The sequence below is a fragment of the Temnothorax nylanderi genome, unplaced genomic scaffold (genome assembly GCF_030848795.1).
Source record: "Temnothorax nylanderi isolate EJ_2023f unplaced genomic scaffold, tnyl_v1.0 TNYL_tig0004_pilon, whole genome shotgun sequence".
Taxonomy (NCBI): Eukaryota; Metazoa; Arthropoda; class Insecta; order Hymenoptera; family Formicidae; genus Temnothorax; species Temnothorax nylanderi.
In genome coordinates, this window is record NW_027249066.1 from 549,781 (window position 1) to 570,795 (window position 21,015).

At 47.5% G+C, this 21,015-nt stretch overlaps 1 protein-coding gene across 3 annotated transcripts; it reads right to left on the reverse strand.

Annotated features, from left to right (window-relative positions):
* Positions 1–57: 57 nt before the first annotated feature.
* Positions 58–13,647, reverse strand: Awh (LIM/homeobox protein arrowhead). 3 transcript variants are annotated; one of them, XM_071707325.1, is made up of 6 exons: positions 13,228–13,644; positions 5,480–5,772; positions 2,582–2,799; positions 2,003–2,251; positions 1,712–1,882; positions 58–1,540 (listed from the first exon to the last, which is right to left on the reverse strand). In XM_071707325.1, the coding sequence occupies exons 1-6, from the start codon at positions 13,231–13,233 to the stop codon at positions 1,473–1,475; spliced, it is 1,005 nt and encodes a 334-aa protein (XP_071563426.1). In that variant the 5' UTR covers positions 13,234–13,644; the 3' UTR covers positions 58–1,472. The 3 variants fall into 3 exon arrangements, with proteins under 3 accessions (XP_071563426.1, XP_071563416.1, XP_071563409.1); XM_071707315.1 differs by having other exon boundaries at positions 58–1,882; positions 2,003–2,248; positions 13,228–13,647; XM_071707308.1 differs by having other exon boundaries at positions 58–1,882; positions 13,228–13,646.
* Between the last annotated feature and the right edge of the window lie 7,368 nt (positions 13,648–21,015).

Below are 21,015 nucleotides of genomic sequence, written 5' to 3' on the forward strand. Positions count from 1 at the left end.
GCGAGGGAGATATCCGAAGGGAGATGGTCATGATGGACAAGAGACGAAGGCCACTACTTTTGTTCAACGTGTGCAATCGCATATATTTATATACGTTTAGTTTACAATATTTACATCACAGGACATTCATATTGAATGATTTTACACGACTATTGAGATTACTACGAAAGATACTTTCATTTCAAGCATTGCTACGGGACGAGAACGAAATTCCGTCGACGACGCGAATCGCGAATTACGTCTTCGATGACGTTCGGAGGGCACTTATTATGCAACTATTCGAAATTCCGATCGGAATTACGAGTTTCCGACCCACGAGTTTCCGATCGCGATTCCGTCCGTGTAGATTATTATATACGAATTCTTATCGATGTATGAACGGAATCGGTTTATCGTATGTCTCGTCAAGTATGAAATGAAAGTAAATAAAACGTGTAAAACGGACTGTTTTAATCAAACATAGCTTGAAAAACATGTTTTAAATGTCAACAGCAGCGACAGGATGACAAAGTAAGTAAAAATATTTATATTTAATTTTTTAATTTTGTATCTATTATAATAAAAAAGTAAAAATTATAATATGCAATAAAATGTAAAGTAAAATAATCATACTTCAAGTTATTCTTCAATCTTAAATATCATAATTTTTGACATTAAATAAATAATAATCTAATTATCATATGATCTTGTTGAACATGTTAATTAATTAATATTATATTAATATTATTATTATTAATATGTTGAAGATTATATGGCAAAGATTAGATTGTCACTCTTATTTAATATCCATTTATTTAATATCCAAAAATGATTATATTTAAGATTAAGATTTTAAGATTAAATTTAGATCTTTTAAACTAGCGTTTAAAAGGTCGGAAACTTTTCGATCATTTCGGAATGTCCATAATACGACAAGTGACGAGAAACCGAATCATTCCCAACGGATTTGTTTCCGAATAGATTCATAACAAGTGCCCAGAATACGAATCCGTCTCTTTTTACGCCTACCTTCGCTTTAAAAATTCCATTAAAACGAATTCCTCCTGGTTGCATCAGGCATGAGGGAAAAGAAAGACGAAAAGACGGAAACGAGTACAAAATCATCACATACAACTGGGAAAGTGGTAGGAAGATAGATCGATTCAAAATTACAGGACGCAAAGTTACACATGTGTACACAATACTCACGCATACATGCACACACTTTTTCGCGCGTATAACGCGGAACAATACTGGTTCCAGTAAGTTTATAACACCGAGAGCGCGAGATATATGTTGCGAGCGTAACTCGAAAGTGCGTCATCGAAGAGTAATAGCGCGACGAGTGTGAGAATTTCCACTTTTCTTGAGGATAAATAAAACGATGACCCGGGCACATTGAGCGGTGTTTCCTCGAGACACGTGGGTCTCTCTCTATCTTTCGACGCTTTTTAAAGCAACGCCATGTATTTACAATATAATCGAAATCGTCATTAAACCTCGTTCGGCATAGACAGCAGCATCGAGTCTTGCGAGAGCTCGTCCATCGACTGCTCCGATCCTGAGAACAGAGTTAATGGAATCGCGATTACACGTGTACCCGATCCCGTCCAATCTCTAATTAATTGTCGAATCTCTCCGTTCTGGAGCCTTCGACCGCGGCGACGATCTTTCACGCGAGGCTCATCCCGAGATGTTGCGTACGACCGGGATGTTGCGAACGACCTCTTACCATGATTGTGATAAATCGAGCCCGTCGGGCTCTTGCACGTGGCCGGGCTAAGCTGCGGCTGCTGCTGCTGCTGATGCTGCTGCTGATGTTGAAACGAGTATGTCAGATGCAAGTTGATGTGGCGACCGAAATCGTTGGGCGAGGCGGTAGAATTTGGTGGCGATTGGTGCACTGCAAAAATTCATTCCTTCGATGCTGATAATTACGACTATTATTATCGATTACATATAATCGCGACGAACACTTTGCGGAAATATTGTGGAGAGACGTCCGGCGCGATGTCTCGCTTACCGTGCTGCCCCTTCATCTTGCCCGTGTGAAGATGCTTCTTCTGCCTCGCCCTCGAATTTTGAAACCACACTTGCGTTACCCTCTTGCTGAGACCGGTTACGTGCGCTATCCTCTCGAGGTCCTGCCCGTCGGGATTGCTGTCCAATTGAAAATTCGCTTGGAGAACGGATAGCTGCTCCTCGGTAAAAGTGGTTCTAACTCGCTTCGCCTTATTACCGCCCTTGTGGCCACTCTCGGAGTCACCGCCTTCTGCGAAAGTACCAATTAGCCGCGTACCTACCTCCCACACCGTAACGCGATCCATCTCGATCGGGAGCGCGTCTTTACGCAACGAAGGATCACGAACAGTATATACTCTTTTATCCATCAAGTTAATTTAATTCGTTATTGCGGCAATTACTTGAGGAAGCGGGTTAACGCTGAAGAATAAATTTAACGAGGGAATAATTACTTTTACTCGCAGGAACGTAAAGACTTTATATATCCTATACATATTTTTGAAATTTCATGTAAGTTTGCGAAATGTTTATTTCATGTTAATATCTCTCGGCGTATGCAATTCGTGTGCGACATTCTCACCATCGGAGGAGGTGTTGTTGCCCTCGACGACGTCGAGGTAGTGCGCTTTGCAGAGCAATCGGGCGTCCAAGAGGGCGAATTGCTCGCCGGTCGACAGCTGACGCGAGCAAGCGTCGCATGCGAAGCAGGCCAGATGATAAACCCTTTCTCTGGCCCTTCTCACCCAATCCCCGGCGCCCACGCTCCGCCCGCATTTCGCGCATTTCGCGCCGAAAGTTCTGCAAAACACACAAGAAGCGTAACTCTCACTCGAGTGTTAACTGCGTGAACTCCCGCAGACGTATATCATTTATAAGCGTATAGCGTGTATCGCGGCGTCTCGGATTTATTTTCCGATATACGTTATAACGACAGCCAATATAGCCGACTCACTCGACACTCGATCGAACGAGCACACGGGGTGTAATGATAACCGCTCGAATATATCTGCGGCGGACGGCGAAGGAGGAGAAGAAGAGGCGAAGGCCGACGCGCGAAGGGTATCCCGAGAGAAGAGAGAAGAAAAGAGACTTTAGAGAAGAGATATTCGTGTCGGGGAGCGAGTGGTCTCCATCGGCGCGTGTTTCGCGGCCGTTTATTTCTTCGGCTCTCGCTCTTCGCCCTCCCTCCCTCCCTCCTTCCCGCCTCCCGCGAGCTTCGGGAAGGAGGATCTACGAGAGAACGCGCGAGCAAAGTATCCGTACACCTTCGCGCCTTCCGGTCAATACCCGCGCGCGCGCGCGTATCAGCGCGCCGGTAATCCGAGGCTCTCTTGCGTTTTAATTAACCTCGGTTGTGCGCGCGCGAGAAAGCGACCGGAGAATTATACAATAGTCCCCCCGTGCATTAATTAGCCGGAATTATACAGGTTGCGGTTGTACACCGTCGAGATCCTTGCGGCGGAGTCGCGATCTCTAATAAAGTGTATCGCATGCTCGCATGTAAATCCGCCGGATCGATTCTAATAATGCCAGCGTGGTAAATGTGCGCGTTCGTGGCGACGGGGTGCCCCGCTGTCCGGACACTCCGGACGCCGTAAACGGTAGCCGTGTACCACGGCCACGGACACACGGGGCGAGCACGACCGGATGAATGGCTCCGGGGTTCGCGCTTACCGTGCGAGGACGCGCAACGAGGAGCGAACGAGAGGATGCTCGTTCCTTCGGCGTGGCACAGCCGTGGCACGGTCGTGGTACGGCCGGCCCGTGTCGCCGGGAGTGTCGCGGCCGATAATTAAACAACGACCAGACGGCCCATTAGCCCATTATCATATTCATGAACACGGAAAGTGCATCCGACCCGATACTACCCCGCCCGAGTTTCTCCCCGCGCCGCGCCGTCGTCGTCGCGCTTATGCGGATTGTGTTTGCGAATGCCTGATGCGACGTACATTCGGCGCGCTTCGAATATCTTGGGGTTGCCACGCGACTATCACGGTGGTCATTTCCCCCGCTGCACCCCGCGCCGCGGATGTTATTGCCCGAAAAATCCCTTGCTCCGGATCGCGGTGGGGTATAAAGCAGCGCGCTTCCGCGCGCACCGAAGAAATAGCTTTATTCACCTTGCGCTTATAGAAAGAGGCGCGTGCGCCGGCCATCGCGATGTCCTCGAAATCCTGTATACGCTTCTTTTGAACGGAGATGGAGAACAAAGGGAAGAGACGCGATGTAGATTCTATCGCGCGGCGTCCGGCGAGATTAAACTTTTCTGATCTGCCGATACGCGCGCCTCAATCCCATTGTCCTTTAAGAGAAGCAGCTAATTCCTTGTCCTGGCGCTAAAGGTGATCCCCCGTCACGCCCACGTGACGGAAGCTAGGGAAGGATTTGAATTTCGAGCGACTCTTGTCCGCGATTACGACACGCCGCCGGTTCTCGAGGAGAGCCACAAAGGGAGCTACAACACGTCGATGCGAGGAGACAAGAAGGAGACAGACGCGGAGGCGAAGTGAAATCTTAAACGCCCGATGCTTTACTCCGTAGATCCCCCGCTTGATTTTATTTTCCTTTCTTTTCCTTTCGGACGTTTCGTCCATTATCGCGCGAGAGGAGACAGGGGGAGAGGAGACGGTTTCTGATTCTCCCGGAGGCGGTTGTCGGCGGCGGTTGTCGACGGGTCTATACGGGATCCACGGGTCGCGTCGAGATCCCGCCGACGACCGGGTCATCGTATGGCAGCGTTACTAGGCAGAAAGCACGAATCATAAAAATTACGCGGCAGATTCCTTCGGACCTCCCGCACACTGTCGGACCCCGGGTCTCGTCCGAGTTTATAGCCAGCGTTGAAAAGTAATCTCGGAGCCGTTCTCGCGTAATTAATGAGGATATCTCATTCAAGTCTCGCGGGCGAGAACGGAAAATTGATTTATTTCGACGAGCGATTTGTTCCCTCGCTCGCAATTCCTATATACGTCGCGCGCGATACACGACGCGTGTACGAATTTAATATGAAACCAAACGTCAGACCGTTCGCCATCGCCAGATGCGGCGCGCCAGCGATCGGATATCACGGACGTCTCATATCGGCCCCGGTTGGTGCAAGAGACCCAGGTGACTGAAGTAACTGATTGACAGTTGGATAAACACATTGGGCAGGCTGCGCCCGAAGCCTTCCGTACAATCGACGAGTCACCGCGGGTCCCGTCGACTTTGATCTCCACGACCGTACGTCTTACATCGCTATCGATGCGCATCGCGCAGCAACAAAAATATTCTACTTATTCATTCAGCGATACGAACAAAAAGAAGCGGCTATTTTCTCCCTCTCTCTCTCTTTCTCTCTCTCCACCTCTCGTTCTCTTTCTGTTGACACTCGTATAACTCGTTGAGCCGATTTAATTGTCCACTCATATCGCGTAAGCAAAAGAGTAACGCGAGTATTATTTCAGGTGAAAGTGCCAATCGATGGTATAGGACTTACAGGGCGTAGTCGTGCCTGCAGTAGACCCGCATGCCTCTCAGGAAGCACGAGTGCTGATCGTGCAACGGCCTGGAACAGGCGCAACACCTCAGGCACCTGGAGTGCCACGTACGTCCGCCCACGCAGAGGACGGTCCGCTCGCGTACCCGCTCGCCGCATCCACCGCACTCCATTACGCTCGGCGACGTTTCCGGGCCGACGACCAGCCCACTGCTGCCCTCGGGACAGGCGAGATTGGGACCGCCGACGTTGCCGTCGCACGCACCATCGCCGCTCGTGTCCTCGACTTCCGTCTGCAACGAAACAGCAAAATCCAGATTCAGTCCGTAAACATGACAGACCATCCGTAAAAATTCCGTAAGAATAACGGATGTTAAAAACACATTAATTAACTTTACGTTACTCGCATGGTTTTTTAATACCTTATTATATTTGCGCGAAATGTGTGTTTCATATCATATCTCAATTTCAGATTTATTGTACGATTTTATCCTACTTCGCTGATATCTGATAATGAGTCATTCGCTTCAAAGTTATTGGAATCTTTAATTAATTTAAATCTTGATTAAAGCGTTCTGTTTTTATTAATATTATCTTCTAATTCTTATAACAACATATTCAAAATTGTTAGTTACTGTGAAAATTGAAATTCTTATTTATTTATAATTATCATTTTTTGGTTACTAATAATTTAAAAAATGTAATTCTCATGATTATGGAACTCTAAAATAAAATTTCTGGATTATAGAAAGTCTCTTGAAAATTAAAAATAATTTTCAAAATTAAAGTCCCACTTGCGTGGAAAAAAATTCACCAGTGATGAAGAAATAATTTTCACACCCTTAAACCATTTTAAGAACAAACATTCAGAATCTTTTAGTGTTATAGAAAAATTAATTTATTATTCAAAAAGATATAATAATAAAGTAAAGAATGAATATACTGAAAAATAAAAAAGGTTTTTAATTTTATTTGTTCATTGTATTGTTAATTTCAGCATTGTGACGTCTTTTATATTTTTATCTGTACTCCTATATCTCTGTACTGAACTCGTCAGTGTTAGTGCGGTAGGTATCAGTGCAGCTACAAAGAATAAGCCAACTGATAACGCAATTTTTTTCGAGAACGTCAAATATAAAGCCCCAAGCCTGATTTACGAGGACACGCCCCCCTCGTTCGACAGTCATTTCGCCGATGATGCTGAGGGGTTGTGTGTAGCCGACGACGTTAACACCCCGGGTTTACCGTAACAAGACCGGTAACATAATGACCGAGAGAGAGAGAGAGAGATTCGGAGGCGACCGGCTACCCGGACGGCCATTATGCGTGCCATCGGCGCGTTACCGCAGCTTCCCTGGTACCCTTATTTGGGGGAATGTGTCGTGGGGTGGTTGCGGACGCGCGGGGAGTGTGCAGCGTTACCACGGGCGTGAGAGGTGCCGAGGCGAGAACACGCATTTACACGCGGTGCGCGTACCAGCACAACTCGGGGTTGAGACACCGACACGCGTGTCACCATTATTGAAAAGGAACGAGCGCCGGTTCGTGTCGTCTACTATATGGGGAGAGGACCCACGAATCGAGTGCCGTTGGCTGCCGCCGATCGCTGCGGTTACGTTAGCACGCGGTGGGGGGGGGGGGGGTGCCTTTTGCGCTTGACCAGCTGCCTTGGCGGATCGTTTACCGGGTTTACGACTCTGGATACGCGTTTGATCCGCGAGTCGCTTCGCGCGGAAGTCGCGCGGGGCGGTGAGGTATATCGGAGTAAGACACGGGTGATAAATAAACCGGTAGCGGTTAAATAAATGTAAGAATCGTTATCTCCCGACGCGATCCGCGCGCGACGCTCGCGCAGTTCGTATAAATTCCAATTCTTCAAGCACGCGGTTGAACTAATTTGTTTTAACAACATTGCAAATCCGATTATAGTGCTCCTTCCGTCCGGAGACTCGAGAGAAGATAATTGAAAGCGCGAGGAGATACGATATCGATGTTGTTCCGCGTGTTCGAGCGTTTTACGCTTTACGAGAAGTTCTGCGACGTGTGTAATTTATATCGGTGTACATTCAATGTACGTACAACGGTGCGTCTCGCCGCGTGTACGAGTCTCCGGATAAGAGAGAACGCTATCCGCTGTTCGCGTTCCGCGGGATAGCGAACGTATCAGCGGTTATAATCCGTGCGCTTATGCGTGCGCACGTTCGCGGGTCGGGAGAGTCATAGGTGACAATAATAACTTCGAGTTACACACCGCGAAGCGGCGTCGTAAAACGCGGGATTAGACTTCTACCGTCTAATGTATGTGCCTTCGAGAGAGAGAGAGCTCGCGCAGAAAGGCCGCTTGCAGCGGGGCAACGAAAGTGAACCGGCGCTTGAGATGCCGGCCGAGAGTTCAGTTAGATTTGCATAATTAAAGTCCAGTTTTGGATATAGACTCGAGGCGCACTGCCTTAAATTTCTTTTTATTTCGCAGACGATCTCTGCAGATTTATCGCTACGTAAACTGACGGCAATAGGAAGCTTTTGAGAACACATTAGTGGTGATTTAATATCTGTTGTTATCGTTGTTATCATACGTAGGCTCGATACATATCGCAATTGATCTATTTTTAATTATTCCAGTTATACAAGTATATTTTCTTTTCAAAAGTAATAGAGATGTAATTTCTTCGTATTAACGCGCATTGGCGACCCTTCAATCCCACATAATCGGATCTAAAGATTTACCTATTCTGGTAATCCCGCTTTTACGATATTATTGACTCTCACTGGAAGAAAGCTCTCTCGAGTGTGGTATCGCGAAGACCGGGGGGGGGGGGGGGGAAGACCCATGGTAAACTTGTATATTTCGTATCCAGTATTGAGTTCTCGTGCACGCCTCTGTTTAGAATGGCCGTGAGGTCCTATTCTTATAGAACTCGAGTGGTTTCGGTTTCGGTTTTAGGTCCCTTTTCCCGAACTATAGACACTACCATTGGGTATGACTTTCAAAGCTGAAAGCCTGTCGACGGGGGGGCCCGTAGGGGTCCCAACTACAAGCTTCCCGCCTTCATCGGCCCTTGCGGGGTCCGTGACAGTCTGGGACACACGGTTGTGTCCATTGAAATCGATACTTCTTTCCCTGGCGAAACCATTCCCGTAGTAGGTATATGCATTCGTCCATATAATAATCATAATGCGATCTGGCACCGTAAAACCGAAGTTAACCGACGCGACGATCGATGCCTCTTTTTTCCCTCTTTTTATACAATTGCTAGACTTTAGCTTCAGTCAACTCATACCGTAAGTATAAATGATTACTTTTAAATTTGTAAATAATAATATCGACGACAGAGAAAGTTACATTATTTAGGCACGAGCGAATAGATATTCGAAAAATGCAGAAAGATAACGATGGAACGCTGCAATCTTTGAACTGATTGTCGCGTGCACATTGGATGTAACCGGAATTACGTGTGCCCCGGGGTTTCCTATATCTTGTCACACACACACGGAACGCAAATTCGTTTTCAGTCGCTAATGAACACGACCGTTAATTAGAAACGAACACTTTGTAGTAGACTGGCTGGATGCACGAGCGGGCGTTACTATCTAACAGAATTTGCCGGCACACACGGACTCTCGTTAGAGGAATTTATTAGGGGGCAGAGAAGAGAGAGAGATGGACGCAACGTGTGCGCGCGCGACAGCGCGAGAATTATGGACGTCGAATATTCGCGTCGACGACGACGTATCTCCGAACGTACCGATCGTTACCGGGACGGGCTGAGGACGGGTTCTCTCTCCTCCGTCGAACGTGGCTTTCTTCCTCTCTCGCAGACTTGATCTATTTATCTGCCATCGATTAGGGAGGCGATGTTAAATGGCCGGCAGAACGGAATGTTGCGCGACGAAGAATCGGGACTTCCCGGGGTGAGAAAGAACGAGAGACGCGATCCCCGAGCGGGGCGCCCCCCTACGCTCGTTCTTTTCGCGTCTACACGGAGCCCAGGTGACAAGTTGACAAAGTGGCCGGCTACACAGGGCTCTGACTGTCCTCCCGTTTTCGAGAGACGACGAGAGCGATCGGAAATAAATGTTCCGAGGGGTTTTGTGTATCTCAAGTACGGGGCCTCTTGTAAACGCGATCGGCATCGGGCGCTGTGGCGAGGGAAGGGCACGAGCCTCTTTCACGCCTTCGTAAAAGAGGAGCGCTTCTCCGTGGAAACGGATCGTTGCGCGCGCGCGCGCGCGCAGGCAGGTACAATAGACCTAGGACACCGATCCGTCCGGGGGCGGGGGACGTGGGGTCCCGACCGGCCACTCGAGATCCATTTAAATTGCCATCCGATTTCTGGTTTCGCACGCCACATTGTCGCCGTCGCCGCCGTCTATCTTGGCTCCGGGCATTGTGCCGCGGGACGCGGCAGGGAAAGAAGAGATTCGTTTCACGATTAGTTCGGAACCGCTTATTGCCCGCGCGCTGGAACACCCCGAAACCGACGCGACGGGGTCGCCGACGGAGTAGCCTCTCGGAGTAGATGTCGAAAGAGCCGTGACAATGGCGCGCGCTCTTTCGCTCGACGCGCCCGTTGGTTCACGCTGCCCACGCGCGCGTAAGTGCCTTTGCGTGACGTTGTCGCTCACGCCCGTGCCGTGCCGTGCGCCGTGCCGTGCATCCCCGGACGGTTACGTATAATGGAAGCCCGGCGCTCCGATTGTATTCTGCGGACACGCGCAGCGACCGAGAATCATCGAGAGTCTCTTTACGTTCGATCTATTAGCAGTGACCAAGGGGGGCAGCCGTAGAGAATTTAAAACACGCAAAATTCCCGAACGCGGCACGCGGTCCATGCTCCGCGGCACGCGATCGAGACGAGCTGTTTTTCGGGCCACGCTGCCGATTCACGTTATCGCGTTGTCGGTAAATAGGCGTCGGTGATTTATCACCGCCCGACCGAGTTGCGTGTCGCGCTATGATTTATATAAATTATATAAAGCGACGTTCGACCGCCAAATATCTGAATTTATGTATTGTCAAAGTATGATTGTGTGCATGCCATAGCGAAAAGAATATACAGGTAAAATATTAATTATCCTGAATTATATGCCGCGCGTAACTTTGGCTAAACGATAAATCCGCTCTAAGCGAGGCGTGTCTCGCGACTCGCGCCGTCTCGCGTTTCCCTGCCGCTCCTTCGTCGCTCCGCGTCTCCCGCTTCATCTCTTATTCGTCGCTCGCGCGTTACTCCGCTCGTCGCGAGAGCGGGGGAAAGAGAGAGAGAGAGAGAGAGAGAGAGAGAGAGAGAGAGAGAGAGAGAGAGAGAGAGAGAGAGAGAGAGAGAGAGAGAGAGAGAGAGAGAGAGAGAGAGAGAGAGAGAGAGAGAGAGAGAGAGAGAGAGAGAGAGAGAGACGTTTAAAAAACGAAGCCTGCATATAACTCCGGATCAGGCTGATGCGGCATTTTGCGCGCTTTACGCCGACAATTTACTGGACCACACGCGCGCGCGCGCGACGCGGATCCTGACGCGCCGAGGATCCTGAAAGGATCGCCTTCTCGCGCAACAATTCACAGCATTGCACTGCACTGCCCCTCGGCGCGGCGTGGGACGTTGACTGTCCCCGCGATGTGATCTTACGCGAATTTACAGTTTCGCTCGCGCGTAGGCATGTTTCATGCGCGCGTCTACCCACAGCCGGATGCGTAATTCATCGGTGTGAGTTAGCGCGAGTTAGCGACAGACTTATATCCGGAGCGGAGGGAGGGAGGAATATAAATAAAGATCTTGAATCTCTTTTATACCGTCAACACATCAGGATCATGTACCGCGTGGTTTTCCGTTGATTTTAACAAATAACATATAATATATAACATTGATCTAATGTAACGTTCGCAACACGACGGAAATGCAGGACGGAGGATGCAAAGAAAGTCTGAGGTTAACAATTAACTGTGTTTATATGAAATCTCGAATGTATTTATAATTCATACAAATATAATTTATTGAGTACGCAAATTGTATTGATTTTGCTGCGGTAAATGCGATTGCAAGAATGTCGAGATTTCGCGAAAGACCACACGGCACGCGGAGCAAGCAACTCCATATTCGAGTGCAAACGAAGCAAACGACTTCGAATTGCACAACATGACAGCGTGACAATAAGCTGATAGTGACTGTGATGCCGGGGTTTTATATTCAAAGTTTTCTTAAATCTTCGTGGATCATGGGGTCAATATACACGAAGCTTCGCAAAGAAGTTTGAGATGATAAGCAACTAAGCTATATAAAGTATATAACAATAAGACAAAGCGTGTGACACGCAAGTTTTGATCATATCGTGTTTTTCGCTTTATTTCAGCTGTTTAAACGGTATCCTGGTCACGGACATCGGTATCTATGTCACTCTATGATCCTGGAATTGTACAACTTCAATGTCAAATCGAAAAACGCTTTTATAAATGCGCCGATTACGCTTACAGTGAAAACGGACAGTAATATTAAACTGCTGAATTATGTAATTTGTTATTGATATATTGATTTTGTACAATATCAATTTTATTTTACAAACCGCCCGTTCGCTCGATTTTTGCAATATTTTGATGTAATTTTTATCGTGATATCGATATTATCATCTGTTTAATCTTTTATTTGATTTCGCGGCTCGGATAAAAATTAGTTACTGATGAGTTTCGCCATACGATTATTTTTAAAAGGCTAGCACGCAAAAATGCGAAATAATGTTGATTATTCGACGTTCATCGTTTTCATCAAGTTTCGCGTTAATTTGAATGAAACTGCGTTTTCTTTCTTTTTGTTGGAGTAATGGAGTAACGGATATATTAGAGAATTTTTTCAACATTTTAACTGCGCTAAATATAAAAAAATCACGAACAATTTGTGACGATTTGGTCTTTCCGGTTTTTTAAAATATTCAAAAAGATCAGAAACTTATAAATATACTTCCGAATTATATTATATAGGTGCAGTCAGGCCGATATCTATCCTGTATTGAGTACATCAATAAAATAATTTTCCACGGATGACTCACGAAACTGTAGCAAGTTTGTACCATTGTTACCATTGAAAATTCATAAACAAAGATATCTGTAGCAAGATCGTAAATATTTGTTTGTTTATATGTACCTATGTTGATATTGAAAGGCCGCTTTCGTCAATTGCCTTTTTCGAATCAAATAATTAATTGTCGTGTAGTATATTTGATTATTGTTTCGTGAGTCACTGTGCACTGTTAAATTCGTAGTGTCAAATTATACTCAATTTGAGTCATTTTTAACTCTTCCTATAGATCGCTACTGCTCCTACTCTCAATATGTCGTTAATTTAACCAAAACAATGTTAATTTAACTAAATAAATGGAATAAATCACTTTTACTTCACCAGTCAAATAATAAACAACAATGGAAATATTAATCGACTCTATTGGCCATTACAATCGCCAAGACATGGCGTTAAAAGAGCGTCTTGACGATAATCGAACCAAATCGTTGTCGTATTGTCTTGGCGATTATAATGGCCAGTAGAGTCGATTAATATTTCCATTGTTGTAAATCAATGGAGTTAAAATAATACTGTTTTGTGTTAACATAACAAATTTTGACATACATGGTAGTTAAAAATATTGTTATTTAACTCAAGGTATTGGTTTAAATTTCATCCTTTAATTTTAAACACAGTGTGTATCTCTATCTCCTCCACGCATCGAACAATTTTTTTCGTTTACGGTTCCGCGGTACTCGCGGTACGTACCTTCATGATCCCCGCGAGGGCTCGACGTAAAGTGTCTTGCGATGGATGCACCGCCGCGCGCAGATAACAAACCCTCGATCGTTCACGATTGCCGTCGACTTTTCGACGTCTGCGACATTGCACGGGACGTCACGGGACGGATGTGATCGCGACGGAATACAAAAGAAGAATTATCCGCGAGAGAGGTACCCGAGCTATATCAACTCCGCGAGCCGCACCGGCGATCGTTAAGCGCCATGCGAGGAGGCGACAGCGACAGCGACGCGCGAGAGGAGCACCATGATATACACACGGTGGAGAGTCGGTTCGCGCTCCGGGCCCTCTCGCTATAATAACGTAACTCCCGGTCTCGCGCGCGCGCTCGGCCCGGACGCTGTGTACGCTACACAGGCGTAGAGCGAACGCGACGCGGTACTCGATCGTAAACCCTCCACTCTCTCCCGTTCCCGTTTTTACCCGTACGGCGTACGTTCGCCGTCGCCGAATGGGCGGCATGGGCACCGATGGGCGGGCACCAACCCCCGTGGCTGCGATTCGCCCGGCCGCGTTCGGCCCACCGCCGCCGCGAGGAGAGAGAGAGAGAGAGAGAGAGGAGAGAGAGCGAGAGAGGGCGCGAAGGTGGCGCTGCCACGCGGTCGCAATTCGCACGCGTCTCTCCCCCACTTGAATCGCCGAGCGTGTCAGCGTGGATGAGAGTGATAGGGGCACGGCGGCCGCGTCGCGCTGATTGGCCGCGATCTTGTCTCGATCCGCGGAAGAGAGCTGTCCCTCTCTCGCCTATCGGTCTAGCGAGAGAGACGACGTCGACGGGTGAAACAAGGGGGGGGGGGAGAAACGCGGACCTCGGGGCAGTTACTCCGTACCGATGCTCACGTTAATTTGTAAAAAAAAAATGATACGTATTACGCGTGTGTACCATCGATATTATTAATTCGCGCGTATAAAATATTTTCCTCTTTCCTCTTGTGAAGTAGGGCCCTTTCTCCGACATCGAACATGGAAACAGTTAATTTCGGCCAAAACTCGATTAACTTGTCGAGCGGTACCCGCAGTATATCTCATTAACTTGGACAGAATTATTAAGTCATTTGGAAAAGCAGATTAGATAAGGAAATGACGGATTAGAATTGAAAAATTTCGGGCTGCGAACAATTCCGTCGGTTAAACCGGTCGCCGATTGAGTTAATCAGTATTTAGGCGAAGTCACCTAATGTCCATTTCTACCAATGTAGATTAACTTTAATCTCGGTTTAACTTACTTTCTATCTTTATCTGACTCTTAAAATTAGACAAAGATGAAAGGTAAGTTAAACCGAGATTAAAGTTAATCTGCGTTGATAGAAATGGACATAAGGGGGTTGGTTCGCGAATTGCCCAGGCGCGCTCTGGCCTTTCGGAGCTGCTTTTATCGCGACGCGAGGTCGACGCTGCAGAAGCAAAAGTTAAACTATAACATATCTCGATGACACGTGTAAAATCTACAAACCGCGGGCACGCAGGGAGATATGCAGCGTCTCCCGGCGTAGAGGGAACGTTGATATGAAAAATGGTCGGCGGGCACTCCCGCGTGCGCGCGGGGCCCCGTACGAGAGCCTGCATGGCGAACATAATAAATAACAATACGGAGTCTGCCTACGGATACGGGGATCTGCATATAGGTCCTGGCCTTATACCTGAACTGCCGCGGCGCGTCATTAAAATTATTTATGAGGAAATAAGAATCCGAAGCGCGCGGGGCCCCGAGGTTCGCGCGGATATCCTTCTCGCGCTCTACGAAGGTGCGCGCGCGCGCTTATCCCCGATCCTCTTTAGCCAGCTAATGTCTGTGTGCGTCCGACGTTGGTAGATTAGTAGATTAAACTTAGACGTGTGTTATTCTCTCTTTCGCTCTCCCGCGCAAATTGCGGGCGCGAACGAGCTATCGATCGAACGCACCCTGCAAACGTAACTGGTAATAACATCATTGGACAGTATATAATTTTCTCTTCTTATATTAAAGTCCAGAATATCTCGGAATAATTAAGATAACGTTAGAGCGTTCTCCGCGGAAGCAAAGACATAAAACTCTCGTTTCCTTCACTTCTATGTCGTTACATTCTTCAAAATGTTAACGAGAAAAATTTCGATCTGTTTAGTATCTGCTGTAAGAAATTCACGTTACTCTCACCTGTTTGCTTTCGGCTGGTGCCTCCCTTTACGCGCGCGCTCGCGCGCTTGCGCGCGTCACTCAATTAGCTACGCGCGTCTGTTTATTTACATAATCGGCCCGCGGGGTATTTAGCGTATCGATCACGTAATTATCGAGGCGAGCAGCCGGGCCCGCAGACCGGAGGCAACGGAGCTCATTTCGGGCCCGGTATAAGCTCAGCGCGCGCGAGAGCCGAGAGAGCGAGGATGAAGAGGTAACGCCGTAGGAGGTGAGAAATAAAAATAAGGAGCCCGGGGGAATTCTCAGCTGGGGGTCATTCCTGACGGGGTCGATTTTCGTTCGGGGCTTCGAACGATCGACCACCTGGCCGCACATAGTTACACCTTGTAAACGGTCACTGTCTACCGCGCGGACCGAGCAATAAACGCGACCGAGAGCCGACTCGTGCTGGCTGGGCTGGCTGGGCTGGCTCGCTGGCGCGTACAACACGGAAAGGTATTCAACTGAGATTAATCGCCGTAGATTTGTCACGGGCATCGTTGCGGGAACGGCCGCTTATCTCTCTCTCTCTCTCTCTCTTTCTTTCTCCCCCCTTTTTTTCTCTCGTTCGGGAGGAACGGCGTTCCGGAGTGATCGCGTCGACAGCCGTCGGGTCGAGAAGACAATTTTCAACGATAAATAATTAATCTTACTCCGTTGCAATCCCGTCCATTGATCCCGTCACGGATTACGGCAGTTTAACGAGCTCGTATTTGGACAGTTAGCTCGGGAAGTGTCCAAAGTGGTAAGCGAAATCCGACGATCTGACATTACGAAAACGTGCGTGGCGACTTTCTTGTTGTAAAAATTAATTTTCTGGATACGGGTTTGTATACGAGGCAATATCGCGCGATCCTTCTCGACGTGTTAGGTCTTTATTTGTCCCGTGATCGAGTCGCAATTAGTATCCCGGTGATTCTCAAGAAGTATATAGGATCCTCGCGAATCCCCCGAAGTGCGCGCTCTTCGTCGCCGCTCGCATTGTTCGCCGTCAAATCGACGCGGCAATTTTGCAAACGACCGCGACTCGAGAATCGCGCGAAGTGGTTAAACGGCGGGGCACTCGGTGATCGAACGGTCGCGCCGGCCAGTGAATGATACGAGAGGAGCGAAAACGGCGCGGCTCGCCGACTCTGGGGTTCGGCTCGGACGTGGCGCGCAGCGTAAAGACAGGCACCCGGCATTATTAATGCCCCCTCGACACTCCGATACCATAGAGCTAACGATTATTTACTTCGAAATATTTATCCCGTATCTCCGTGCACGCCCCATTATCGCGGCCGCATGATAAACGGTCCGGTGTGAAAAATCGATTTTATTGTCAGTACGTGTATACGTATGCGTGTATACACGTGTACGTATATGTGTATACGTATACACGATGCATTCTCTCGCAGGCATTCTTCCCATAAGCGGCTCTCCCGCGCTCGTATACTCTCTCGCGGTTAACTCGCGAGAGTATGTAACGTTTCGACAGTCGAGCGTCCATCGACGGACCACGGGATGATGGATACGCCTACTCTTGATATTTCGGTGATCAATAACGCGCGGCTCTCTCGCGGTGCCGTTCGCGCCGAAGGTGGGAACCATTATTCACCCGTGCAGTCACCGGTGAATAAATAATTTACTTCGTCATACCAGCGGCCATCAGAGGACCGACTTCGCGGCGGCGGCGGCGGCGGCGGCCGAGCCCTTTCCCCGAACCCTTTGTGTTACCGATAATAAAAGTATGCGCGCGATTCGGTCTCTTCTTGGGCCACATCGTCGGAAACGATACGGCGTGTAGAGACGCGAGCGTCTCTTCTCGGATCTTCTCGGCCGTCGATGTGGTGTTCGACGGTTCGATGCGCGTCGAGAGGGCCCGGGCAGCCGCGGACTTTGAATGGCACGGTCGATTTATCTCCTTTACCGCGAGAGACCGGGCCATCAACGCGATCGGACGGGGGCTCGCGTGTGTGCCCGTCTGCCTTGCCAGGCCTGCCTGCCTACCTGCGTATGTGTACGTATATCTGCGTATGCGTGAATACGCGTCGTTTCGGTTACGCGCGCATGCCTATACGGACGAAAGCTGACCGCGGTCGGTCACTATTTGGAAGCATGATCGGTAGTTTCGATTCAGTACGGCGCAACCTCCCCCACCCCGCATCCTCCTTTGATACGATTATTATCTCGGACGACGATAATTAGCGCCTACTTAACAATCGACTCGTATGCGCGCCGCTTTTGTGCCCCCGACCGAGCACAGCACCGTCTCACGATCGGGATTTCGCTTTCCGCGAGATATCATTCTTACAAAAAATCACGCGTTATTAGGCGTTATTACCTAGTTGAGTATGTTCAATTAATTCTTTTATGTACACTGTGCGAGAGAACAAATTAGTTTTGTTACTACAATTTCACTATAATTTTTAGTTATTTTCGGTGCCAAGCACATTTTTATAGTTATTTTAACAATGCGAATTAGAGCTGACTCAATATTACATTGTTGTTGTCATAGCTTTAACGTGCATTCATTTAACCATGATATGATTTTATACATTATAACCTGTAATTTATGCATAGTAAGTCGTACTATATATAAATACAATGAAAATGACCATAATTTAAAAATCTATACATGTAAGATTATTTTCACTAATGTTATAGCAATAATAACTATAAAAATAAGAACCTCAACCATAATTATTTTACTATGCAATTATAGTCGCAAATACCAAATACTTTTCTCTCAGTGTACTACACATTGCAGAAAAAAAAGAAGTGTTAAATCAAGACTTGTATATATATACTTGTATATAGGAACTTGTATATAAGTAAGAAGCTATAATCTTCTTGTAAAAATTTCAATTTTTTTTCTTAATTAAACTATATAAATACCTTTATTCAAACAAGTTTTCTTCGTTTAACGCAATTTATATCTCATTTCAAGATTATATTTTATAGATTCTTGCTTATATACAAGTATGCAAGTCTTGATTTAACACTTCCTTTTTTTCTGTACATCTCGAGTGTCTCGTACACGTCAGCGAAGCAATGTCCGTACTAGCAGAGATGACGATCTAAGTAATTGTTCGCCGATTATTTAGACCCCGGTATAATCCCGTCGATTGACGACGGCCAGTTTCAATATGTGGAGCATTATCTCACAGGACGGGCGCACATTCAAAGAGATCTATAAAATCTAAGCAGCCATAAAATAGGTCTCCGAGGTGGCCTTGTCTTGATCCTAGATTTACGCGTATTAAAAGGGAATTACAATATTAATAAGGCCTTTTTAATGGGCGAGAGCGCGCGGCCTTCATGTTCGGAACCGTCGGAGCCCTCGGCTAGGAGATCCTCGCCTTCCTTTGAAACTCGTTACGATTTCAGGGGGGTTTTTCTAATGCCGGGAACGGAGCAGCCGTAAATATCGACGGAAATATCGTTTATCGTTATTCACACGCCGGCGATATATCATTCCGTTCGTGTCCACACTTGGAAAAATCACCCTGATGCCCCTTTCTCTTTCTCCCTCTCTCCGTCTCTCGTTAATACAGACGATATGGGCTAGTCTCTGCGTAATCGATCGCACTACTTCTTCTTTCAGACGTTCTTCGCGAGAGAATAGCCAAAACAAAAATTTTGCACGTCTATATCCTGACGTTAAAACTTTGGACTTTTGGTTTTTGTGCTACAATAAAATAGAGTTAGGTGTCTTGTATGCTGTAACAGCCATTCCTTCATCGTAACCTTTAGGCTTCAGGGATTTCTTTTACGAACGGAAGAGAGGCAACTATTAACCGGGGTGCAGACGCCGCCTCGCGACCTTTTAAATTTTAATCCGGCAATTAAAATATGTTAAGCAGCTACTTAATATGGTGTATGCACGTGTATGTGCATATAATATACTACGGGCCCGGGACTCGCAGTATTTCATATTTAACGCGAAACCGTAACTCGCCGCGGCTGCCGCTTCTCGCCGCTATATCCTTTTACTCCCTTTTTGATTTATAGGTAATTTATTATGGCTCTCTTTCTCCATCTCTCTCTTTCTCTCTTTCTTTATCTTTCGCCTCTCTTGTGGTCACCGCGCTTCTTCAAACACATACGTGCGCGCGTGGAACGCGTTACACATGCGTGTAGAACGGTCGATGATTTTGATGACGCAGCTATACATACATGTATAATAGAAAGGAGATAGGTTCGAGAAGGATTCCTTCGTGGACGGGATAAATTACCCTTTTGCGAATATTTTACATTTACGAGTTCGAGTAATAATTGCGATCCTCGCGCGAAGGAAGTTTGCGAGATTGAAATTCGAATTGATTGCTCGACGGGACCGGATGGGACGATAAACAATTCGTTTTGCCTATTAATTTTCTTTCTTCCGAGACCGCGCTTTCCGTTGCTATATAAAGTTCGGCACGAGAACAGGCTTCGCGAGGAATCACGTTGATCAGGCGACGCCGGGCATGCCGCAATTATCATTCGCGATCATAAGGAAACTAACGTGCGCTCCTCGAGACTATGGTGTAATGACAACTAACAACATGCTTGCTGTGTGAGCCGCTCGTTTTCACCCGGTTCCAAGTAACGCGGCGGTATAGTACGATCGGGAGGATTAATATCGTCCGATAAACGCGCTCGCCCTCGTGTGATGAGAGTATTCCGTGTGCGCGATTCTTTTCGTCCCTTCGCGTAAGACGTAGCATAGTAAAACTGAATTATACCGTTTTTTTATTGCATTTTAAACGGAAACGTACGTCTCTAACGTATCACGGAGAAATCGAGCGCCATGTGCGCGCTCACCGGACGGCATTAATGCTCCCGTGCGTACATCCGCGCGCACACCGGCAAGACGCCGCGCCGGTCATCTACGAAGCCGTTCCCGAGCCGTTATTAAGTGCGTATTTCACGGGGAAACGTTTACGAGCAAAAACCCACCGACGCCATTATAGATACTTCCATTTTTATTGCGCCTGAAGATCGTTTGCATAGCTGATTACGAGAAACGGAGAGCGGACAAGCGCGCGTACCCCGCGACTGACGGGCTTCAGGGAAGGGCCGCGCGTTTCCTCTTCTTTTTACAATCGCGACGGAGAGGAAAGTCGCGGGGGGAGATCGGGGAAAATCTCGCGTAAGACGCGACGCGCGAAGAGAAAGTTGGCTCGCCCAAACAGAAAATTTCCCCGAAACTCGCGCGAGAAGAAGAGGGACACGGAGGAGAATAATCGGGGCCGTCCCCCTTGATTCGCAATCTCGAGCGGAGGGTACTTGGAAGCGAAATGGCAAAGGAGTCACAAACGGCAATCACGGCGCTAAGTACTAACCCAATCAAGCAACCGCCCTCTCGCTGCTTCCGTTCCTCTCTCTCTCTTTCTCTCTCTCTCTCTCTTTCTCTCTCTTCTCCCCCTAGTTTTCACGATGCCTACTTGAAGGAGCCTCATCCTCCCTTATTATGCCTCCACCTGAACGTTCGTCGTCATGAGAAACGGCGATTTTTCCTCGGGATATTTTCTCGAGACATTTGTAGATAACAATAGAAATCACAAGAATTTACAGTTAAAAACGAGAAGGTGAGAGAGAGAGAGAGAGGGTGAGAGAGAGAGAGAGAGAGAGAG